General features: G+C 34.8%; 1 protein-coding gene across 1 annotated transcript; it reads right to left on the bottom strand.

The window, feature by feature from the left end:
- Positions 1-1,316: 1,316 nt before the first annotated feature.
- LOC123865287 (hydroxylysine kinase) lies at positions 1,317-7,544 on the bottom strand. The gene is made up of 6 exons (XM_045906236.1): positions 7,253-7,544; positions 6,808-7,007; positions 4,162-4,281; positions 3,526-3,641; positions 2,835-3,024; positions 1,317-1,909 (listed from the first exon to the last, which is right to left on the bottom strand). The coding sequence occupies exons 1-6, from the start codon at positions 7,542-7,544 to the stop codon at positions 1,706-1,708; spliced, it is 1,122 nt and encodes a 373-aa protein (XP_045762192.1). The 3' UTR covers positions 1,317-1,705.
- Positions 7,545-26,647: the final 19,103 nt, after the last annotated feature.

Raw genomic sequence — 26,647 nt, forward strand, 5'->3', positions numbered from 1 at the left:
AATTCAAATTTCATTTGGTTTTTCGCAATTTGTAAACTAATACGACAACGTAGGCTTATGGCATTTATCAGTAGGTATCATCCTCACAGGTTTATATAAAAATCTTAACTTGAAAGGGTTCAGTTTAAGAAATTAGCTCTAGTATCGACTAATTTGTGAGAATTTTTTATATAAACCTGTGAGGATGATATTGCCACTGTCGCAATTTAAACGCCCTAAGCCTACGTTGTCGTATTAGTTCACAAATTGCGGAAAACCGAATTAAATTTGAATTTCGCGGACAGACCCGTCGCATCCACCTTAACGAACCATCCATGCAAAGAAATCGTCAATCCGTTGGTCCGCTGTTACGGTGTCAATAATCAAACAAACTTCGCCTTTATAATTATGGTTAGTGATAGAAGTAGAGACAAGTTAGATTAGGCAGGTAAACATTTTCCAATTTCACGCGTCTCGTCAATTCTGTGGTTTCGAGTAGGTTTGGTTTTGGTTTCTGGTGCCACTTGCTTGTTTATAATTTTAATGGAGTTAAATTACAATATTTAGGTGGGTATTATTTATCAACATACAGACACGATCACTTTCATCTTGATCATAATAATGGAATAATTGTATGAACGAACGGGCAAAAATTATGTAATATTTTTAGTCTACTGAACTGAAACTTATGAGGATTAATAAAATTGACTTCCAATGTCACAATAGATATTTCACTTGTACGTAAGTGGCATTTGGATATTTAGTTTAATAATAAATAATTGATAAAAATGCGTTAGACATGTTATGTTTTAAATATGGCATTTCTTTATGAAAGGCTAAGGTCATTTAATGAGACAGACAGAAGGCAACGCAGTAGTCAAAATAATTTTACCATTCGTTTGGTTCAGTGGACTGAATAATAAACTCTTGCGCAGGAGTTGAGAATTACTGCTAGCGCCATCTAGTTAGTAGCGCATAAACTAGCGGCAAATTCGTGACTCGTGACTCACTAAGCTGGAAGTTAGCATCTTGGTTCGAAACATACTTGGACTAATTACATTAAGCTAGCCTGTACAATCGTCGTAAGAGAGTAGTATGTTCCTTAGTTCTGACGCTTTTTGAAAGATGGGTGTACTAGTTTCTTAAAAATGAAGTTTTAATGAAGAAATTAACTTAAATATTATATAAGTTATCTAAATAATAAGAACAAGAATTTAATCCATCCAAGCAATTCAAATAGTATTTAGGCATTTTACTGCGATCATTACATAAAATCGAGAGCTGATATCTAGTTTGAAAAAAAAACGAAAGGTTGTTGATAGAAATTAAAGAAAATCAAATTTTGCAGTCTTTATTTTAACACTTAATTTAAAATAAAATGACAAAAATATCGAATTAAAATAAACTTGGCGCCAAACAAACAAATAATGATGCCCTTTTTTAAACAAAATATAATGGTGACCAAGGGATAGTTAATAACAAACGCATGCTTTTGGCAATAAACTTTGAATACCAATATATACTAAAATAAATATTTTTTAGACAATACTAAATTTAATAAAAACTAATAATAACTAGGTATAAAAATACTTTTTAAATAATAAAGCTGTGAATGCTAAAAACATACTATAAATACTCAAGCAAGAAAAGATTGCTGTACTTAATCAAATTATTATTTGCGAAACATAAAAGCGAATACTAAGTTATAGATGCTTTACAATATTATCTAACTTCTAGTCAAGAATTCATTAGCAATAGCTTTCCAATTGGTTGGATCATCGTCAGGGTCTGGCTTGGTCTTTCTGATCTTCTTGAGTAGCTCCCATCCATTAGCCTTTTCCGTAGATGTCACGTAAGAGTTGTTCGGGTCCTTCTCTTTTGTGTACGCGCCGATGATCAAACTCTGGACGAGGCGAGCTGATATCAGCGTCTAGGAACAAACGTATTATATCTACATTTTTAACCCCCGACCCAAAAAGAGGGGTGTTATAAGTTTGACGTGTGTATCTGTGTATCTGTGTGTCTGTGTATCTGTGTATCTGTGTATCTGTCTGTGGCATCGTAGCGCCTAAACGAATGAACCGATTTTAATTTAGTTTTTTTTGTTTGAAAGGTGGCTTGATCGAGAGTGTTCTTAGCTATAATCTAAAAAAATTGGTTCAGCCGTTTAAGAGTTATCAGCTCTTTTCTAGTTTTCTTGTAGAAAAGAAGGTTAGATAACCGTTAGGTTCATAACATTATGTCAATAGACAAATGTCAAGCTGTCAAGATGGACGTTGCCTAAATACATAATTATTTATTTGAAAATGATGTTTTGGAAAACTCAGATACTTTGGATCGTCGGGGGTGTTATAAATTTTTAATTTACACTTGTTATTATTACATTAATCTTATATCGCCCTTTATCTAGTCAAGTCTAAAGTATTCTTTGAATGTAAATCGTCAGCAAAAAATCGAACTGAGATCTATTTCGTCTTTGAGATCTCATTCTTTCATGTTTGACGAATAATATTCTTATAAACCATGTTTTAAGTTTAACGTTTAAAAAAAAAATTGTTTGCAATTTTTCTCAACATAAACCTATGTTAGAAACTGAAATATTTCAACGTTTTTTTTTCTAGCTATAATAAATTGAAAGGCGTCTCTTTTAAACACTTTTCAGGCCTACTTTTCACTATTGAGCTAGCCTTATCTAAATACTGTACAAATCATGCTCGCGTGAAATGGTGCCAAGAATACTTGCTGCATTTCCGCTCTGGGCAGCCAGGCTGATCCGTTGCGCAAAAAATGAGCCAGCCCTTCTATCGCCCGGTGAGGCTATTAATCGCGGTTGATTTTGATTTGATTTTGTTTACCTTCAGAAGCCTGTACTCGTCGTCAGGTAGTCGCCTGTTGACAGTGTACCCGGCGAGCACGAAGCCTCCTGAGCGAGGGTCTCCAGTTATCAGCATTGCGTACGTCATGGTGATGGCCAGCTCAAACACGTAGTAGGAGTACTGGATGTCACCAAAGTCGATGATTCCAGATATCCGATAGTCGGTTTTGCTACAAAACGAATAAAATTACACCGTTAAATTCTTTTTAGACTTTTTTCATACGTGCCAGTTTTGTACCATCGCGAAAATGGCCACCAACAGAAGAAAATGGAAACAGCTGATCCATTCGAGGCTGGGCTCTTGCAAGACCATGATCTTCAGGAATAGGAATTGCTGATAATAGGCCTTTTTTAGAGTGTGCTCTGCCTGTATTGCCATAAAATCCCGATCAATCGTCTTCCGCGTATAGGTATAATTCCCGCTTCCTGTAACCTATAACCTGGTATTTAAGAATATCGGCCCAGCAAGTTGAAAGTCGTTGCCCCAGTGCCACTTCAGTTTTTTTTGAGCACTTTTGAGCTAAATAATTATGGAAGTCACTTTGGTTCTCCTACGAATTTCCACCTTCTTGAATTTATTGCTAAGAGAGACACATGGAAGACATATCTCGAATTCACGAGATACACGACGTATAAGGATTCATCGCATTATCTTCCACTGCATCACCTACCTGCCACCAGGTTTAAGTTCACAAATAACGTTCATCTCATTCACATCACCATGAATGACACCCTTCTCCAATTCATCGTACCGAGGCACAACAGCATACTTGAATTCTTCGATCACCTGTAAAAAATAAATCAGAATTTTGACTACTGTTGACGTAATTCGCATTTTCAAAAAAAGTGTGTACCCAGATCAATCGGTCAACAGCAAAGGGGGTAAAATTTTAATTACTATATAGATTTGACCCACATAAGACACAAACAAAGCAAATTAAATAGAAATGCTCCTCCCATACCACCTCGTGTCCCATCTTAGGCCACATCATCACTTTCCATCAGGTGTGATTGTAGTCAAGCGCTTACCTATAATGAATAAAAAAAACCTTTCATGACTCTGGTGGTCATACCGCCTACTGCAAGTCTTGAAGCATGGTAGATCTTCTTTATGGGCACTTGTTTCTGACTTTTCTTCTGACAAACGCAACTAACGCAGAAATGGCGTCTGATGAAGACTTTCGAACCAATCATGGAAATTAGACGATATAATATACCTATTTGATTGGTGGTGTTGGGGCTATTAAATAGGGTCCATCGTTTTCCAAATCTTCTACATAGATTTTAATGTTTTTCATTTTACTTACCTCTTCTGCCAAGTCCGACTTCTCACTATCCTTGATCACGCACTTGAACTTGTCCAGTTCTGGAACCTTGCTCAACATCCAAATGTGCTCACGGGAAACCACACCGGAGTGGTTGAAGTTCTGAAAGTATTACAAATACATATTATTATAGTGTAGCGACCACTCACAACTTCCGAAATCTCCCCGAATCTTCGTCAGGGTGGTTTCTCTTAATGTGACGCATAAATAAATTAACAATATAATACATAGGTATAACATAATATTGTTAATAGCTGTAGAGAAGGGAAGATAAAGACCACAGACCATAAAAACGAAAGAAGGTTGAAATGGCGATAGGATCACACTTATAATATTATAAAAGCGAAAGTTTGTATGTGTGTGTGTGTGTGTGTGTGTGTGTGTGTTTGTTACTCCTTCACGCAAAAACTACTGGACGGATTGGGCTGAAATTTAGAATGGAGATAGATTATACCCTGGATTAGCACATAGGCTACTTTTTATCCCGGAAAATCAAAGAGTTCCCACGGGAATTTTAAAAAACCTACATCCACGCGAACGAAGTCGCGGGTATCAGCTAGTATTCTATAATTTTGCTTTTGCACATTTAGTTTAGAAGCTACCTATAGGTATGTATATCTAAGCTATTAATATATTATTATAATATAACCAACTATATTATTATGGTAGGTACCTACGTAATTTATTAGTCCCCAATCAAGACAAATAATATATAACATAGCTGTCTGGTCGTGTTCGTTATATTTTATTAAGTACACCTACTGTAAAGTATAAAATTATTTATCAAAACTGGATACCTGAACAATTTATTTTCTAGGAAAATCACAATAGCAAACAACCTTGAATTTGATATGAGACTTGTAGACCATTATCATAATGTAACGAACGTATTACCTGTGTTCTCTAGCATAGGGCTACCGATTTATATTTAAAGAGCTAGGTATACCCTATCCGCGGATTTAAAGTTAAGGTGCCCACGCACTCGAACTGAACTGCAGCTGAACTGCGCGTCGCGGCAGCGCCCCGCACGATATTCACTCCAGCCGCGACGCGCGGCAGTGACGCGCTACGCGGTACGCGTAGTGACTTTTGACCTTGAAATTTAATACTTGCGTACACCCTACCATAATGTAGGTTTTGAGACAACTTTTAGGGTGTCATTATACAAGTATTTACAGACTTACAGCTGGGTATCTCGAATTCCGAGATCCTTACCTAATTCAAGCTTAAATGACTGGCCTACAACATTGGCGAGATGTAAAAACTTTAGCATGAACTTCTCACAGCCCTACTCTATGAAAAAGATAACGTATGGAAATAAACTAGGCTAACTAAAATGACACTGTAATATTACACTGTAACAGCTAAACATGCTATTCGATGCAGTCAAGGTAAAACGTATGGGCTTACATAACCCTAGATTACATTATAGGTACTACATAGGCAGAGGCGGTCTTAGCCATTGCGAGGCTCCGGGCGGCAGGTCTTGCGAGGCCCTAGTTTGTTCTTCGTGAAAAGTATGTGATGCGAAAGTAGGTCTGTTTGTTTGTTTAGGTATTTTTCATGTTTGAGGAGAAATGCTAAAGTTATACAAATAAATAGAGTTTTAAAATATTTTACATTAAAAGATTTACAAAATTAACAAATACAGAGATGATAAATTTTAAAATTAATATAAGTGGCTTTTCCTAAGACTAAAATATTTAATTAAAGCGCAATAATCTAACGAATGATAAGACGAAAGATCCACGTAGATTTACCTGCTTTCTTTTGATACCTCGTTTCCTTTTTGAACTACCTGACTCAATTTTTCTGCCGGCATCACGATCACGCGAACTCATTTCGTGAATCTTGTTTTGTTTCGCACAAACAGTCAGAAATAATTTTTAAGTATCACACAGTTTTTTTTTACTTTTACCTTACTCAATACTTCAAATACTTTAATTTACACATTTCCAGCTCACTCAATACTAGAACGTAATCTTGGATACTTAGAATAAAACTGTAACTGGACGATTTCTGTACATTTGATATATTTTGAAAATTTTAATCGCAGAAAGTATTATTATCGATATAGATCCCAAAACAATTTTTTTTAGAGTTTTTGTCTGTCTGCCTATCTGTCAGTCTATCTGTCTGTACGCGCATCATGCGAAAACTACTGATCGGATAGGTACCTACCGTGAACCCTTTTTGACGGCCTCCCTAGCGCAGTGGTAGGTAAACGCTGTAGTCTTATAAGTGGAAGGTCCTGGGTTCGATTCCCGGCAGCAGTTTGGAATTTTATAGTTTCTAAATTTCTGGTCTGGTCTGGAGGGAGGCTTCTGCCATGGCTAGTTACCACCCGACCGGCAGAGCCGTGCCGCCAAGGATTTAGCGTTCCAGTACGATGCCGTGTAGAAACCAAAGGAGTATGGGTTTAGTGAAAACTGCCTTATACCCCTTCCAGGTTAGCCCGCTTCTATCTTAGAATGCATCATCACTTACCACCAGGTGAGATTGCAGTCAAGGGCTAATTTTAATCTGAATAAAAAACCTGCCTATGGGCTCACGGTGGTTTTCCAAGATCACATTACCAGAACCAAATAATATGACAGGTTGCTTTCCAAAGAATTACAATAAACGAACCTGCAGTTTATTGTCCAAATTGGCCACAAATTCTCCAAGTTGGTAGAACAAGGACTCTGAACGAGGTACATCCTTCAGTATTTCGCCAGGTACATACTCCAGCAGTCGAACCACGTGGTTCTTGCCACTGATGTTCTCAAGCGAGTGGAGGTGGCCAAACACATTGCGGATTGGTTTCGGACAAGTTACTGAACGAGTAACTGCAATGAAAAAAAAACATGGAAAACTGAATTAATAGCTACCTAAGCATTCCATAATGAATCCCTATCCTAACTATATAAAATATAACCTACCTACCTATCAAATATGGCATACGTGTTTTGATCAGTTTTGAATACACTACAATAATCAATCACCATATCTATAACTACTTAAAATTTAACTATTGTGTTAGCTTGAACTGGACCTTACTACTCGTATTTATGTAAAAATAAATGAAACTTACTCAGGAAATTCATAATCTCATTCTGTGCTTCCACAACATCTACGTTCTGAGAGTCCATCGAATTCATGATTTTAAAGACGTATCCGTGAGGGCTATGGTTGGTTATCAATGGATTCTTGACATTGGGGTCTTCAATGATTTTATAGTTCTTATCATCGTAGCCATTCAGTTCAATAAGTTCGAGTACCGAAATGCCGTAGAGTCGTTCCGCTAGAAGTTTTACTCCATCATGGTCGATGATGGGTCGATATACCGTTCCAGGTTCTAGGACTGGTCTCTCTACTTCTGTCATTTTCGATCTCAATTATTATTAGTCGTTTTATCTGTGAAAGGCAAAGAATAAGATACCTAGGTCCGTCACTTTGAAAACTGCAAATCTTTAGCAGATTCTGTTTTCCTATTGATATAATTATTCCTATAATGATATTGGTACCTACAGTTCAAAAGGAGAGTGAATACCTTCCAAGGCAAACTCTAGGTAGAGGCGCGCTCTAAAAGCTGTCTGTTAAGAAAATATTTTTGTTTGATAAGATTAACTCGAGTGGTTTATCATGACAAATTGAATAGCTAGCTGTACATATTTGTGTGCTAGGCTGCAGATATAAGCAAGGTAAATAAACTATGTAAAGTATAGGTAGGTAATATTATGATGTTTCGTCAGTTATAAGCCGGTAGGTGTTTCGCCCTCTATCGGCTGTTTTACGAACAGCCATCGTCACATGATTTGGTACACGGTGTTACTAAATTAATACCATTGTACCTAGTACCTATAACCTACCTATGCTTGATACACCATTCAGTAATTAGTATATAAGATCAAAATATTTATTATTATTTAGATTAAGTGACTATATATTTTTACATACGAATTAAGTACCTACCTTAATTAATAATAATTATATAGACAGAAAACGTAGAACTTTCACGAAATCCTAAATTATAAACCTATTTGTTATTACTTAGCCACGTAAAAACTCAATTCAAATAGTTTTTTTAATTAACAAAATAGGCAGGCCCTGCCTACCTTATTTGATTTTATATTCCTATAAAATTAATAATTTGTAAAAAATACCTAAATAATTCAGTGCAAAAATTAAATAGGGACAATAATTTGAACATTCATTCTAATATTGTCATAGAAAGCTTTAAGAGTAAAATCAACTTTTTTATTAACAAACAATAACAATAAATGAAATCCAAACTACAAAACACAAAAGCACAATCTCACCGTGAACCGTTTAGTCGCACGTCCAGAGATGAACTAGGTATGCATTATCCACACAGACAACAAACACACGTAACGAAACGTAACGCGGAGATAAACGAGAGCACTGATAACGTATGCTGATAAGATCATACAAAAATTGTATATACCTACTTAGGTACCTACCACACACGGACCCTTTATAATCTTAATAAGTAGCTGACTCGCTCCGGCTTCACTCGAGTGAAATTTTTGGAACTCATTGAAGGGATTGAATTTCCAAAAATCCTGAAGCACATAAATAGATACCTACTTCTTTCAAAAGGAAGAAAAAGGAAGGAGGAGGAAAGGAGGAAGATATGGATATTTCGACACAAAAGTGTCCGAATGTCCAAATACAAATTTTTAATAAATATAGAATTTAGATACTCAACTTGAAAAACGACGGAATTTCATACAAACCGTCATCCTCTATTTAACCCCCTTAATGATGAAATTTTTTTTCATTTTTCAGGAAAAGCCCAAATCGAATTTTTACAGATATCCCTAAGTTACAAAAAATGACGAACCTTCGTACAAACTTTCATCCTCTATTTAACCCCCTTGGGGATGAAATTAGTGAGCGCCCTCGTTATAAAAGGACAGCCAAAATTTCAAGTTTCTAAGGCTTCAAGGCTTTAGCGCCTAGTTAGCTACAATAATAATTTGAACTAAAGATGTTTCGGAATTTTAGTTCTCTTGACAAACCTACCCACTAACCGCTGGTCAAACCGTACAATGAATAAGTGGGTTCTGTAGGTAATATTGCAGTTATAGGTGCCTACGTAGTACAGTCAACTTGATTAAAACCGATTGCTATCTCCATACGTAATAGCTAACTACCTAAATTGGGTATATTTTTATAAATTGTTGAAGTAGAGTCATTATATTCGTGACATCGCAGTTAACACTCATGTTGTCTACTGAATATTGGTGTGATTTTGGTTGTATTTTATATTAGCAAATAGGTACCTACTTGTATCACATAACAAATTAATTATCGTTTATTATAGGCAAACTATAAGACAACAGTTTCCGTGGTGAATTTCCGAAGTTTATATTCAAAAATCATTCAAAACCTGTCATGTGAAAATTCACAAACACATACTGTTCAGCCAAAAACGATCTAAAAAGTAAAAAAAAATCAAATTTGAGTCCATCACACTTATTACACTAATACAATAAATCAAAACTATTATGCATAAAAATTATAATATATAATAAAAATCTGTTTTAGAATGTACAGCTAAAGCCCTTAATATAGTTATCTTACTTTGAAAATTGAAAACCATTTTTTTTTGTCGTGATTTCCTCTACTTGTGCTATAAGACCTATCAAATTAAACGATTCTAGGTCAATGCGAAGCACCCTAGAGGATTTCTTGACAAACACGACAGATGGATAGACGGACAGACAGATAGACATATTAAACAGACAACAAAGTTATCCTATATAAGAGTTCCGTTTTTCCTTTTGAGTTACGGAACCCGAAAAACGTCGAGTTCAAAATCTTCGAGTTCCACTACCTATGATATTATTAACCCCCGATCCAAAAAGAGGGGTGTTATGAGTTTGACGTGTGTATCTGTGTGTCTGTGTATCTGTCTGTGGCATCGTAGCTCCTAAACTAATGACCGATTTTAATTTGGTTTTTTTTGTTTGATAGGTGGCTTGATCGATCTGAACCGATTTTCTTGGATTAATAGCTTCTTAGCTATAATCCAAGAAAATCGGTTCAGCCGTTTGAAAGTTATCAGCTCTTTTCTAGTTATTACTGTAACCTTCACTTGTCGGGGGTGTTATTAATTTTTAATTTACACTTGTATATATACCAAGTACATAAATAATTTTACCTACCTATATTTCTTATACCTACCTACACGATACTTAACATACCTATTATTAATAATTAATAATTATTTATTATCTTTGTTTGTGTTTACTGTAGTCTGTAGGTATGTAGGTATCTACGTGGAGGAAAATTGTGTGTGATCTATCACGAGTGATGGAGAGATAAGTGGGTCGACGAACTACTCGCTCTATAAATAGCTGATTGAATAATAATATCACATAATATGCAGGTAAGTATAGGTAGGGATTTGTAATCCTATGTATTATTTACTTAAAAGTTAATACGATCTTAAAAACATAAAAGGATAAATAAAACAACCCAAATTGACCGAGATTATTCTCGACCAAGTTTTATAACTACAGAAATAACTACAACCGATGACTATTCAAGACCATAATATCAAAATCAAAGTCAAATCATTTATTCAAATTGGGTAGGGTTAACCTATTGCACTCTGTCTGATTGTCGTTTGCTGGATTTGCTATACAGTATGTAGTGGTCATATTTAATTACGCATACTTAAATACTTACTAAGTACTATATTTTATCATAAACATTAACTAGGTATTTGAGGCAATAGAAAGTCTAAACTCTACCTAGATAGGTAGGATACCTAGGTATTTGCAGCATCTTTCGATATGTTTGAAAGGTCAAAAAAGATAAGATGATAAATGCGTAGCTAAATAAGAACTTACACCAACTTACACAGATATTTTCCTAAGTTATTAAGAATTTGTGATTATTAATAATCAGATTTTTAAATAATCGTTTACTTATATAGGTTTATTTTTAAACTAGCGGCCCACCTCGGCTTCGCACGGGTAGCTTATTACAATTTATATAAGGATCTCTAATTTTTGAAAATAAGTTATAGATGTCATAATGGGGCATTCTACTGGTGAAAGAATTTTCAAAATTGGTTCAGTAGTTCCGCTTCCTACAAACAAAACTTACAAAACTAGTTAAAAGTATTAGATTGTCATCAGTATAAAAAGACATGTCGAATATATGGACCAACGAAAGGGCTCTTTTTATAAAAGGACGCTATCTACTGTAAATTCATTGTACTTAAAATGAATGAAAACTGTGGTAAGAAAAATGTTCATGAAAATGGCAACCTAAGTATGTAGCCATGCAGCTATTCAGCAATAGATGGCAGTGTCAGATATTTTTTTATTCTACTACTCATCGACAGATGGCAGTACTAAAAAGAATCGGTTTATAAAATATAGCAAACAGCAAATTATAATTATTTAATCGTGGTATGTAGCCGTTTCTACATCAGGTATACTTAATATTATGTGATTAAAACTTTATAGAATTAAAGTAGTACCATTATTAGAGTTGAAAACAATTTTTTTTTCGAAACTCAGTTCAATTTTTTCACTATAAGTAATTAGCCCTCTAAAAAACACACTGCAATTCTTTAAGTTCCAATTAAGTACTATTAAAGTTATTTAAGCACGTCCTGAAAATGTGTCATTTTATTTGTTTTACTTGTTTAAATTATTTTCCAAAAATAATCAGTAGATAAGCAGTAGGTGGGTGAGTAGTTACCTAAGTGAGAATTTTCTTTATGTTAGTAAAATTAACCAACCCAATCATGTTTCGCCCCTACACGATGATGGTTTAATTACTGTTAGTAATTAGCTTACAGACCGAGCTGCGATAATCCAAGCCACGCGTCAGCTGAAGATGTAAAATAAAGGCCGGAAAGACTGGTAGCGGTTGAAACGCTGCGTAGCAAATTAATAGAAAATCGGTCAAGTAGCTACGAGTCGGACTTGCACACGAAGGGTTCCGTACCATCGTACAAGACATAGTAATTTGATTTTTTTTTAATTTTAATGTTGGCCATTTTGAAATTTTTTGTTACAGCGGCAAAAGAAATATGATAAAAATAAATAAAAATCTGTTGTGAAAGGGAATCACCCTATAGGTTTTCTTGTCAGACACGACAGATGGATATACAGACAGACAGACAGTCACACAAAAAAGTGATCCTATAAGGGTTCCGTTTTTCCTTTGAGGTATGGAACCCTAAAAATAATATTAACATTTTGTGAGTTCTAACTCTACCACCAACCACTTGTTGATTGGTGACTTTTGGTAACTTTAATTTACAAAATGACATCATACAAATTTTTCTGGGAGCCTTGAAGCAAAACTATTCTTACCCTGCCCATCATAAAGATAGAATATACAGATAAGTCCATACTAATGCCTCTAAACATTAAGTTCTATGATGTAATCCATCCATCCATCAGCCTGTATGCGTCCACTGCTGGACATAGGCCTTTCCAAGAGCGCGCCACCAAACACGGTCCTCCGCCTTCCTCATCCATCCGCTCCCCGCCACCTTCTTCAGGTCATCGCGGTCAAGCGGGCAGGACGTCGTCCCACACTGCGCTTACCCATACGCGGTCTGCACTCCAGAACACAGAATAGAATATTATGTAATATGGGAATAAAATAAACAATAGTTTTAGCTCTAAAATTTACTATACATAATATTATAGTTATTTACAATTTACACAAATGAATAGAAGTAGCGTTTGTTAAAAGACGCAGCCAAGAATTCAGTCTGAAGCCACCTCACTGCTCTGATTCAAAATGCGTGGGGTGAAAAACGATTTTTAATTTGTTTTTAGCGTCGAGAGGTGTGCTCGTGACAGAGGGGTATTATTGACCCCTTGCTTTATAAAGTAACTGAATAAAATAAGGGGTTCGATTTCTGACCAGAAATTGTACGGTGATCGATTATTATTATTAGCTGAAGTTGAGCCACTGGTCACCACAGGATAATTTTATACCCTCTACACCAAAAGAAAGGGTGTTTTTCGTGTGCCTATATTATAAGTAAGATAGGTATACTTAATTAGATAAATTTCTTGAATAGGTGAGGCCCGCGATTTTATCCGCGTGGATTAAAATTCTTAATTTTTCCGGGATAAAGAGTACCTAATCTGTTTGCGTCTGCAGGATGCAAGCTATCTCTGTAAGTAACTAGGATGATACCGCAACTTCGTCCATATAGACTTAGGATTTAAAATATCCGGTGGGAACTCTTTAATTTTCTGGTACCTAGCAAAAGCAGTCAAGTTTCAAGGGGTCGGAAAAAACTAACAAACGGACTGACACACTTTCGCATAGTATGGATGTATGAATACGGATTTTTCTATAATACGACTTAAACTAGTTATATAATAATAAGATTATTCCATTTTAGCTTTACTTTGATCAACACTCGTCCAACTTGACATCAAATATGTTTTCACTGAAAACCAGATTGCAGATCTAATTTTATAACATATGCTCGTCTTAACGGGGGTCAACCGTAACTGGACCTTAATTATACTTTGACAAACCTAGTTTTACGCTTCGCATACGTTCACAAAGTCTCTTCCACTTTACAAAACTAACTTTACGCACTGACGACGACACCGTCGTTTAAATGTGAGCTTTAATATAAGAGTGATAAGGTTTTTGTTTGAGCTTGAAGGATGAAATATTAAGTTTGTAAATAAGTCCTGAGGCAAAACACTTGGAGATAGAAATCTTGTTAAAGGAAACGTCTTTTTCAGCTTCCATTGTCTACAATTACTTGCTTTGTACTTGGAAACATACGTCTCTCTCATTCTGTCATATGGTTATGCTTATAGCTGTCTCCTTTCGGATACGGCTTGTGGATCCAATTTAAGATTTCCGCCGACTGTTATTTCGAGGTTTTCTTTTTTAATTATTCTTTTCTTTGTACAAGGAAGCTGTGTAAGTGAGATATAATATAAACAAAGAGTACCTTTATGCGTTTTCTCTAGATACAATATTGAAAAAAAAAATGGCTTTTTCTTTTAATTTAAATCGTACGTGTCACGGAATTAACTATCGGTTAGTGAGGAATGCGTATATAAAAGATTTTCCCCCTGCAATGCGAATGATAGATGCTTACAATTTGTATCGTAGGGTTAGATCAGCAACATAAAGTGAAGTCTGATAAAACTGATTCAGTTTTGCTGGGAATAGCCATTATAACTACAAGTCTTAAAATTGAATAGCCGCCACAGGTATATGGCTGATATTTCAGAAAACTTTGTGAGGTAAGTTGGAAAAACTAGGTAGGTAGTAGGTAGGTACTTAAATAAGTTTAAACTCAGGTCCACAAGGAAAGTCTACCGCTTGCTAACTACAAATCTATTTGTAACTAGGTAGGTAGGATTGCATCAAATTCATTGTACTTAACTAGAAATTTTATCATTTGCTTATCAAGAGCTTTTTTTAAGTTTCGTGAAATTCTATTTTCGGTAGAGCTCGGTATTTTCGGTATTTTCGGTAGATTCTATGTTCGGTAGGACATTATTCTAAGACTAAGCAGGGAAACAAGAAGATTAAGTTAAATGTAAAATCATTAAAAATAAACAGCTATAAAATTAATATGAAAAAAATGTAAACATTGAATATGGCTCAGTAACACCCCTAGTCGTATATCAATAACTGACCCAGGGGCTGTTAAAAAGAAATAAAAAAGTAATAAAACGCAAGCCACAATAAAAACCACAAGAAGGGTTCTACCCCCATCTATAACCTCTTCACCGTAAGAATATTTTGAGAAGATGATACTATTTGCATAATTGGCATTTTTAGACATTATGCTTATTTTATTTTAAGTGTAAGTAGGTACCTTTTCTGTCTTACATAGATTAATTTCTATAGCTGCTAGATCATGCTCGCGACTCCATCCGCGTATCTTTTAATTTTTTTAAATCCGATGGGGACTTTTTGATTTTACGAGATAAAAATTTTTATATCCGTCTCCAGGATGCAAGCTATCTCTGTGCTTAGCTATCGATGCTTGCAACTTCATGCTTCACGAATTAGGTTTTTTTTAATCCCAAGGGAAATCTTCGATTTTCCGGGACCAAAAGTAGCCTATGTCCTTCCATGGGTTGCAAGCTGTACTTTTTGTCAAAATCAGTCCGTCAAAGACAAAATGGATGAGCTTCGAAAAGCTAGCAGACAGACAAACAGACAAACTTTCGTATTTATAATAAGTATTTTATCAATTAGTAGTAGGTACTTAGGTAAGTATGGGTTAAGGAGTAGGTATATGAGTAGTTACCGCTAATGAATGGAAACCGTTGTCAATATTAAAAACAAGATAAGCTTGATATTACCGAGTTGGATACGAAAGTGTGGAATTACATTAAGTATGTAAAATAGCAGATTTCTGAACTTTTCTAATTATAATGAGAGGGTAGCAATCCTAGACTGAAAGATTTTAAGAAGATTGAAAGTCTATATGGCTACTTTAAACCAGAGATGCACTGATATAATCAAGCTTGGAGTCAAGTCATAGTAAAAGAAAGCTAAAACAGTGGTCGGTGCGATCACAGGCGCGGAGAGCAGAGCGCTTGAGAAGACAGGGACGAACTCGACGAAAGTTACAAAAATCCACGAAACTAGCTGTTAGAAACTAGCTGTTATCGTACTTAATATTATAAACGCAAAAGTTTGTTGGTATGTACCTATGTGTGGATGTTTGTTACTCTTTCACGCAAAAACTACTGGACAGATTTGGCTGAAATTTGCAATGGAGATAGATTATACCCTGGATTAACAGGCTACTTTTTATCCCGAAAAATCAATGAGTTCTCACGGGATTTTTAAAAACCTATATCCACAGGAACGAAGTCGCGGGCATCAGCTAGTATTTTTATATAACTACTACTTAGTAGTTGTATTCTATATTTTAGATATAAAGTATATTTAAATAGATATAGAGATCAATCATGATATTGATATTTTTAGCATGAAAGCTTGATGGGTTTCATACTGAGTGTTTTTGATACTTTTCCAAAATAAAATTGTACAATCGATCCGTTGTACCTAAATATTTTATTTTTAATGCTTTTAAATTTTTCAAATGAAATGTTTTTATCATCTACCTATTAGTTGCTAATTGCTATCTATCAGTTACATAAAAAGACTTGCTCTGACTGATTTTATTATCAACACAAAGCTTATCACTGCTGGGCTTAGAAACTTTGTTCAGTTTATGGACGTATCACCAAAATGGATGAAAAGCACTCGTAAAAGTTTAATTGAATAAAAATATTTTGAATTTAAATTTGGATTTTTGGAAATTCTTCCCCTAACGGAGTTAAATGGGTGATGAAAGTTTGTATCTAAGTCCGTACTTTTCGCAGATATACCTATCCATCAAATTCGATAATAAGTACTTGAGCTTTTCATTGAAAATGAAGAAATAAATGTGTTTTACGAGTTTGAAAATTCCATTCCCATGATAGTTAAAATAAATTAAAGTTTGTATGACAGTTATTTTAGGATTTTTGGAAATTCCACCTGCTCAACGATTTTTAAAATTCTACTCGAGCGAAGCCTGTCGGGTGCGAAGCTCAATCGTATGACATCCCACAGTTCCATAATTCTTTACCCGAATCCATCCCTGTATTGCCACCATGATAGTATTTTGTTAGTCGGCAGCTTTGTCTCCGACTAGCGCACTTCACTATCACCAGCTGTCCCTCTCAAACACTATGTAACTGAGCGAGAGAGCATCGTACCACTTGTCTTGCTTAGAACAATATTTGGTCACTTATTGGTTACAATAGAACGGGCTGAGTGGTCAAAAACTATTTGTACTCTTGAATTTGTGATATTTTTACTTTATTGACTGTCCCACATTTTTTAGCTTTTTTAAAAGCTACATCGGACGGTTTCATGTTACCTACGGCTTGCGAGCTCAGACCTTTACCTTATGCGGTAACAAAATTGTTGATACTTAGGAAGTACGTCAAATTGTGGATCAGTTGGTCAACTCCTGCGCCTAATCAATCTCCGGACGTGCCGACTGCCGCATTACCATTCTATCAACTATGAGAGTGAGGGAAGAGAGTGCAGTGTGTTTGAGCACAAACTTAGGTATTTCCTGTTCAAGACAGGACCAAAGACAACTTGGTCACGATGGCTGGATGGAAAAAGTGGATGGTTTAAATGATTTCACGCAATATCTTGATATGTACATAGGTACCTATGTCTAGTAAGTACTTAGGTACTAGTATCTAGGCCTGTCTAATAAGTAATAACTACGGTGATTTGCCGCACCGATATCAGCCTTGAATTCTAATAATCGAATTTTATACATGTAGTTTGTAGATCATCAATAAGAACCGATCAATTAGCTAATTAAATTATGAATAAGGGTCTCTACATAATTAAATTAAAAATATTTTTAGAACATTACTATCAAACTAGATGATGCCCGCAGCTTCGTCCGGGTGGATTCTACCGAGGGAACTCTTTCATTTCCCGGAATAAAAAATATAAGTAATTCCGGGATAAAATAGCCATTGTCAATCTCCGGGATGCAAGCTGTCTTTGTATCTTTCACACAATTGGTTAAATGGATGAGCTTTTACGAATCGCATGAAAACATTTTAATTTTCCAGGATAAAAAGTAGCGTCTTTGGGATGTACCTAAGCTAACTTTGTAGGTAGGTACCTTTTATCAAAATTGGGCCGTGAAAAGGTAGCAATAATAATAATATAGTATGGATAGGTTGACCAAAATATGCACCGTTTAAAAAATGATGGAGTAAATACTTTATGATTACAAATCCAATAAAGTATTACAGCACCTTAATTACTTAATTTTAATCACGGCTTAATATAAACAGTAAGTGCGATTAGTCGAACAATAAAGGCTTTCAATTAATTAAACAAAAGTTTAATATTAATAGTAAAACGAATAAGTATATGAAATCGCTTTTAAAGATTGGGCAACTGTTTGACAAACGCTACGCACGGTACAGTCTGCAAAAAAGAATACGTCATAAATAATATACAAGGAAAAACTGACTGACTGACATATTATTATCAACGTAGTTCAAGCTGCGGGATCAAAAAACTTAAGATTTTGCATGTAAACTACGTTCTCTCTTTAAGGTAGACTGCTTCAATGAGAAAGTATCTAAAGAATTTACATCCAAGGTAAAGGAGCTCCGGGTCTGATTTATATCTAAGTACCTACATAGGTATAGGTACGTATTTAATTTAAATATTTTGTCAAATTACTTACTGGTAAGAAATGTTTTGTTTATATTTCACTAAATGATGCCCGCGATTTCGCGACGCGTTCATTCTGGTCTTTTTAACTATCCCGAGGGAACTATTTGATTTTCCGAAATAAAAAGGAGCCTATGTCCGACCCCGGGATATAAACTATCTCAGTAGCAAACATCAAAATCGGTTTAACAAAAGGACTGCGAAAAACTAGCAAAAAGATAGACATAGATATGGATTATGACTTCCAAGCGCATAGGTAGGTATACCTAATGTACGATATTTACCAAAAAATCAACCAAAAATTTTGAAAAATTTATAATTAGATACTTAAAAACTAAAAATATAAAACATTTTTTTTGATGACCCTACAGAACTTACAAAAACATTAGCCTGTTAAAAACTAGAAAACGCATTACGGAGATAATGTGTCGCGTACAAACACACACGTAGGTATAATTGTTATTCTAGCGAGTGACGCAACTATACTTAATCTGGGCTTTGCTTAATTCTGTCTACTTTGGATATTTTTGGAGACACCAATTTGGGACACTTGTGTAGAAAATGCGTAGGTTTTATATGTTACCTATTACAGATACATACAGATTATTTATATTTTATGTAGTATAATTTACTAATTAGGTTAAAGTATACCTAGGCACTTCTTGGGATCTAACGCAGTAACACTTAGTTTTGTTTTCACTGATCGTTCCTCCCTGTGTTAGGGACCGTACGCAGAGAAATCTTCGCCCTCTATAAAATAACGAAAATCTAGCTCTCACTCTTAATCCACCATATACCTATTATGTGTGTTCATGGAATTTAAGCAAACTCGGTACCTTTAGGTAATCATAAACGGATGAACCATGAAAAGTTAGTAGACAGATAGACAGAAACACTTTCGCATTTATTTGTAGAATGGTTTAGTTAATCTTATTTTATTTAACTCAATGGCTGATGTATGGCTGAATTAAAGCATTTGTCATCAATTGTACTGCAATGTAACACGATCACCTCTCTGGTTGATCACCTCGAATATTTGTCTCTTCTGTTTGCCCACCAGCCACCAGCGACCGGGCACCGATATACACAATATTTGATCATTTTAGAAACTTGAATTTCCATTTTGTAAGTACATACCTTCACATTCCTGCCATAACCACGTTACTGTTTGTGCCTTTTAAAAATTCAATCCAAACGACAATCGACTCTATTTTGAATTAAATACAAGCTTAATACTCATGATCAGGTGTTAAGGAAAAAAATATGTCAATTTTTAAATAGACAAATATAAAATTAATAACGGATTATGGTCTCTAATATTTTGTAATTTAAGAGTGATTGTTCGAAGTTAGTTTATTGTTTGACTTGCTAATGGCATGCGTTGCAATGCCTCTTTGTAGCTTTGTATGAAGTAATAGATCTACGAAACATATAATATTATACCTGTCTTAAAATGTCATTTTAAAGGTATTTCTTACAATTCTACATTCAAAGAACTATTTAATTCTACATTTTTTTGAATTTCTCTGAAACTGGAGCAAGGTAGAGCAATTTTATTGAAATCAGTAGCCAGAAACCAGATATTCTCAAATGAGAAATTGATACTATTATATTCATAAGGTTTTTGAAAAAACTTGTTTAGAAAATGCGATATCTCGCAAATGAACCGTGATCCTTTAAAGTTGAGGTGTTCCTTTTAATAGTGTTGTGTGAACATTATTATGTATTCTGAAGCAGTGTTTAAAAATGTACCTAAAAATTGTTGTTTTTATTTACAATGTAGCTATTTGCTATTTATTAAAGATTTTTTTTGGCTATAGGTAGGTATAGGTATAGCTCAATTTGGAACTAAAATCGTATTTCTAGATTTAGGTAGGTATGCTATTGTTTTTGCAAGGTGTATCGTTATTGCGACAAACGTTCTATAACAAAATTGATTTAATTTCTATCATAGAATATGAAAAAATGAAAATGAAAAATGTTTATTTACCAAATAGGTACAGTCTTGTACAATTTTTCTGTGTCTGGTGGTACCCACACTAGGTAGTCCTGTATCGTGGGTACCTAATAAATATAGCTTAGCCTATATACGGCCTCTTTTTCGGGAGATCAGGGGTTCGATTCCGGGCATGCATCTATAACTTTTCGGAGTTATGTGCCTTTCAACAATTTAGATACCTACTTAGGTATCAATTGCTTTAACGATGAGTGAAAAGAACGTGTGGAAATCTGCATGCATGATCAACTCAAAAGTGTGTGAAGTTTGCCAATCTGCAACTGCCTAAACCCTTTTCATTCTGAGAGGAGACCCATGCTCCGTGTTGAGCTGGCGATGGGTTAATGATGATTGATGATTATATTTATGAAAGCGTAAATTTCAACTATACCTAGGTAGGTATCTAAAGTAAGCGCACTCATTCTTATACAAATAAGTAGTAACAAAAAATGCAATTGTATCTATCGATCTAACATTAAGAAGCGTCTACGATCGACGGCGCGTGAAATCGCAAATTGTGCAAACACCCTTATTGTTAAATTAAATATCAAGTGTTGAGATTACCGGATTTGAGGCTTTTTTTTTGCAAAAAAACATGAATGGTGCAACAGTTCAGCGAAATTGTACTACGCAAATATTTTGACGTGAATGGTGAAGCAATAAACCGAAAAATAAAGGGAAAACGGTGCGGAAAGCTTCAAAACAGAGTAATAAGTGTGTTCATTACCTAGCTTAAATGTTGCAGTAAATTTTACCATAAAAATAGCCTTTACAATACCTATACAAATAGGTACCAATTTACTGCCAAGGAAAATGATACTAGAACTATAGAGTCTTACAACTTTACCTAGTCTTTTTCTAAGCTACACCACCTCCAACAATCTCTCAGCCAGCTCATGGTAAGTAGGTAGGTAGGTACATATTCGACTAAGTTTTCTACTAATTTACCTACTAAAGAAAAGACCTCCATTAGTCTCCATTAGACTACAATTAGTCTCTTCTCTAACCCACGGTATATGTTACAAAACCCTCGTTGTACCTACACTACTTAAATAAAATTACCTATCCTATTCTAATCCATCGAACACAAAATAGTCTATTCAAATCAAATCAAAACACTAAATTGCTAGTCACATGTCAAACCTTTTAACATTTCAATAGAATGTAAAAAACCGAAAATTTTAATAACAAACAAAATGCTTTTCAAGTTTCAACCGTCAACTATCTCCCACGCAAATGCATTAAAAATAATTTGAAAAATTCAAAAACAAACCCTATTACCTTTCAATAAAAATTTGTTAAGAGGCAATACTTATATTGGGACAGTAAAATATAATGTTTGATACGGGACAAAGGTTATAATAAAAATGATTCCGCCCGATTCCGCGATTATTCCTGTACAATAAGTAATTGATATGTCTTCGCTGGTTTCAAATAACCACCAACCAGTTCTGCTTGACACCCGCAGGGCTTGGAGTGTAAGGGTCTCTACACAATTTATTTGGATAAAGTTAATATAAGATGTACCAATTAACGCCAAGCCATCTATAGCGTACCGGTACAATGCTGCGTTGAAATCAATATAAGTAGGTACCCATTGTAATGATTTGATAAACTGCCCTTCCAGGAGAGTGTGTTTCATTTCAATCTAAAATTGCATTGTCAAAGATGGGATCAAGCTAGTCAAAAAAAAAATGAAACGAATTGTCTTGGCTCCAAAAAGTAACTTAGATACTTATTCTAGTTCGAAAAATAAATCAACCTACGATTTTATTATATCAGGGTTATAATATTATTTAATACAAGATAAGATCTGATCCTGATATAATATTTCAATCTTGCATTGACTACATGCTTTACTAAGTAAGTAGTGTAACCTAAACAGTATGTAGAGACCCTTACAAAATTAAGTAAACGCGATTTGGAGGATCTCTTTAAACTGGGCAATGAAAAAAGAATTTACCTGCTATTATGTTGAAATTTTCATTGAGTTTTTAAGTGTTTTTTTTCTGCTTCTGTACAATTAATATATTGCGGTTTGAATAAACCACAGCTGAGCGTTTGGAGTATTGAATGACAGTATCTTTGTTTGTGGAAAAAATTCAACCCGTTGTACTATGGTTTGGTTTTCTATTATTTGGTAGATAAAGTTGTTTTAATTCTGTCTCTATCATAGGAAGTGGAAAAAACAACATCGAAATTGATGAAAGTAAAAGAAAGGAAGCAACCAATTCCTTTCGACTTAATCTATAATTATATTTTATTTCCTTTCATTTAAAGAAATTGAAATTTTTACTCGGAGGGAAGTAAAGTTTGCTTTTAAACCTAATTTACAGACAATTATGGTTATTAGCATTGTGCTAAATATAACTGAGTAATCAATATTGCCTCTTAATAACATATACTTGATAACAAAAACCTGTCCCGCCCCTAAATTATCGCAAACGGTTACCGTAGCCACGCCCAAAACAAAAGAGAACAATGGACTCATTGCTTAAATATTTTTAACACAACTTTTTGTTCCCATTTACCCTTACAATTTTAAAGCACTAATGTAACCAGAAACACTGAGATTCTCGGGACCATCTCCCCGAGAGGTTTCGTCTTTTAGCCATTAAACACGCTGTGTGTCAGTCAGTCAGTCAAAATTCAAGATACTTTATTTGCAGAAACGTTTTTTACAATGAGATGTTATTACATGTTACCCAGTAGAAATGTTTTACCTTACATAATCAGGCATGCAAAATTAGTACTTTAACAATTTAATATTTAACCTATTCCTTGAAATTCAAAAATTCATCAATTGTGTAGAAGCGCCTTTCCATAGGTTTGATGTAAGTTTTCTAATCGCTATTTGATATGTTATTGTAAACTATAGTAATAGATTTCCGTCATACAAACCGTAGCTCAACACAACCTATCCTCTAAGCAACTTAGGTACTTCAATGGGTTATGTTCGATCAGCTGCTAGCTATCACTGTTGAAAAGTAGGTCACCTACATAAATATAGCCTACATGTTACTTTTGGATAAAGTAAGCTTTCTAATTTAGAAAGAATCATAAAATCGGTTCAGTCGTTTTAAAGTTTTCGATTACAAACAAACAAAAAACTTTCTCTTTTTACCCGACTGTGGCAAAGCCAAAAGGAAGGGTTATGATTTTTGCAGTCTACGTATGTATTCTTTGTGTTCCACCGTAGCGCCTAAACTACTTGACCGATTTCGATGAATGAGGTGTCAATTGATTCGTCGTGAAGGTCCAGGTGCCATAGGCTACATTTTATACGAAAAAAGAATTAACCTAACTACCAACTGAAAAAAGTGGGGGTCTCCAAAAAATTTTTTTTTGCTATCGTATCGAGTGAGATGTCAAAATAAATGAAAGAGGAAAAATTCTGAGATAAATCTCCTACATCATTTAAATATATCAACTGACAAAAAACAATTTTACTATAATATTTCAGCGTTTATCGCAGTCGGGTTTTAGTATTCAACTTTATCTTGTATAATATTAGTATAAAAAAGCTGAGGTACATCAATTGGTATAAGCAAATTGTGATTACGAGACCATCTACGAATGGGGACACCTACTTATTTTTCTACAAAATGTCCGGAATAATTTTGACTGCCATCTGGGAATCCTAACAATTACCCCAAAATAAAGTACCATAGTTTGTAAGGTTATTAAATAAAGGTTATGAGATATAGAGGGTTATTGAATAACAATTATCGAGGGGGGTTTTATAATAGTTTTAATAAAAGAATAATGCAATAAACGGGAGGAAAAGTAATTGCGCTTTCGAGTCAATGACGTCGTGTGGCGTCATTGTTTTCTTTATAATATCATTGTTCGTGGTTATAAACGATTACTTGTAATCGAACTGTTGTGCTCGTATTGTTCCGCAATAATTATTGTTCGTTGTGTTCTAAGAGCAGTAGAAAGTAACAGCCCTGCAGTCAGCCCTTCGATTCAAAAGTAAGGAAAGAAGAAACTTAATATAATATGCCTCCTTACCTATTTAGTACTTACTTACCTACCCATTTAATAAAATTGATTTTTCTTCGTATTAAGTAAATATAGATATATTTTTGTCGTTTTAGTCTTGATTTTGAAAGTTAAATATTTTAACTACAGACCACATAATCCCTCAAACTAAACCTTCACAAAAAATATCTCTTTTTAAAGTAAGTATTTATGCTAAAGTAATATCAACTAAGCGAAAACGTGTTGTCAACTTCCCCCACAAAGAACTATCTAAAATAACACAAAAAAAATCAAAATAACAAATAAACAACTAAGAAACTTACTCTTTTTACCTAAATACTGACGATAGGGACAGAACTAATTTTGTTACATTTTTTCTTGAAAGGGCATATCAGAAAAATCTCTCCCACGCAAACAACAAAAGCCGCAAGTGCTTTTACAAGTGTTTTTGTAACAATTGTGGTAGCTACTGATAGCTCTGATTTTGATCTTTTCGGTTTTGAAACCAAATACAAAAGATATTATCTGTGATCTGACGCAATAATCCTAACAAAGACGTATCAGTTACCTATATTTTGTATTCCCAAAGGATTAAGATGACAAAAAGATGAAACACCAAAAATATCTGCAATATCTAAAACTGACGTTCTTTTTAGGCGCGTTGGGCGATTTTGAGATGAGTAATAATTTCAAGATTGCGTCAACGAGATGCTAATGTTAATAGTTAGTGCTTGTAGTGCTAATAAGTCTAAAAACCTAGTCTTTACTTCTGCCGGCATTCGCCACTGACTGACAATTTTTTTAATAAAATTAAACTTCTACAAAGCTTTTTTGAATAGTTACTCAAATACAAAATTTTTAACACTCAAAAACTCAAGCATCAAGATCAAAACAACCACGTAATAATGATACACGTTAGATTCATCGGAGCCAAGTCATATGTCTAACAATCACCCCCATGTGTGATGTGTAGACCCATTGTCTCCATGATATTATCAAATTGCCGTCTCATCTCGACCGAGGCAATTGAAAGAGATGATTCGAGGCTGTGCCATGGACAGTTCGTGCCTAGGCGTATTGATCTAGATTCAAGAGTTAGGCTTTACTATCCCAATGACATCTTATTCACTTTACTTCAATTAACTAACATAGTACCTACATATTATATATGCTATCAGTGCCGGAATTTTATATCTTTGCTTCAGCTATTAGCAATGTATTCAGTGCCACCATTAGCTGCAATACTTACTGACACTTTTTATCAAGCGTAGATTTTATCAACGATCTATCTAATCTATATTAGGTAGTTGTAACTTATATTAGGGTACCTGAAAGGGAAACGAAAATATCGTGATGAAACCTGCATGCATGAGACTTCTCCATAATGTTCTGAAAAGTGTGCGAAATCTGCCAGTCTGCTTTTGGCACAAGTGGTGGACTATAACTAACCAGCACCCTTCTCATTCTGAGAGGAAATCCGTACTCAGTCGTGGCCCGGCGCGGCGATTGGTTATTGATGATACTGATGACTATCACACTATCACACTATCACACTATCACACTAATATTATAAAGGCAAAAGTTTGTATGTGTGTGTGTGTGTGTGTGTGTGTGTGTGTGTGTGTGTGTGTGTGTATGTTTGTTACTCCTTCACGCAAAAACTACTGGACGGATTTGGCTGAAATTCGGAATGGAGATAGATAATATTCTGGATTAGCACATAGGCTACTTTTTATCCCGGAAAACCAAAGAGTTCCCACGGGATTTCAAAAAACGTAAATCCACGCGGACGAAGTCGCGGGCATCCTCTAGTGACTAATATACCTATCTAAGGACTGTGACCTGCAGTCTGAACTATGTAGCACTAGCACAACTAGAGCAGGATAGCATTCATCTCGCTTACATTTATTATCGCCTGCTCCAAAGAAGTTTACCGATCATTGGGCATACCTGAAGTGTAGCTAGATAAGATAGGTGCTTTTACTGAAATACTGTGCTAAAAAACTAACTCACTTTTTCAGTCAAGATTATTTCTTTTTTTCTCTAGACAAGCAAAATATGCAGAACGGGACCTAAATAGCCCTTTAGTTAGAGAATACCTAGTTATTTTTGAAATTTTTTTCTTCGGCCAGGAAGAGTATTACCACCAATGTCGCCACTCCTTTTTAAGAATTAAAGAATAAAATTAAATGGTAGGTTTTGCCTTTTGATCTCATCAATGCAAATGACAACAATGAA

The sequence above is a fragment of the Maniola jurtina genome, chromosome 5, assembly GCF_905333055.1.
Source record: "Maniola jurtina chromosome 5, ilManJurt1.1, whole genome shotgun sequence".
In the NCBI taxonomy this organism is placed as follows: domain Eukaryota; kingdom Metazoa; phylum Arthropoda; class Insecta; order Lepidoptera; family Nymphalidae; genus Maniola; species Maniola jurtina.

Excerpts from the sequence above, each read along its gene's own strand:
- LOC123865287 (XM_045906236.1), bottom strand. The coding sequence starts at position 7,544 with ATGACAGAAGTAGAGAGACCAGTCCTAGAACCTGGAACGGTATATCGA. Across the intron at positions 7,008-7,252 it reads TGAGATTATGAATTTCCTGA|TTACTCGTTCAGTAACTTGT; the intron begins GTAAGTTTCATT and ends TTTTCATTGCAG. Across the intron at positions 3,025-3,525 it reads GAACTTAAACCTGGTGGCAG|CAAAACCGACTATCGGATAT; the intron begins GTAGGTGATGCA and ends TTCGTTTTGTAG.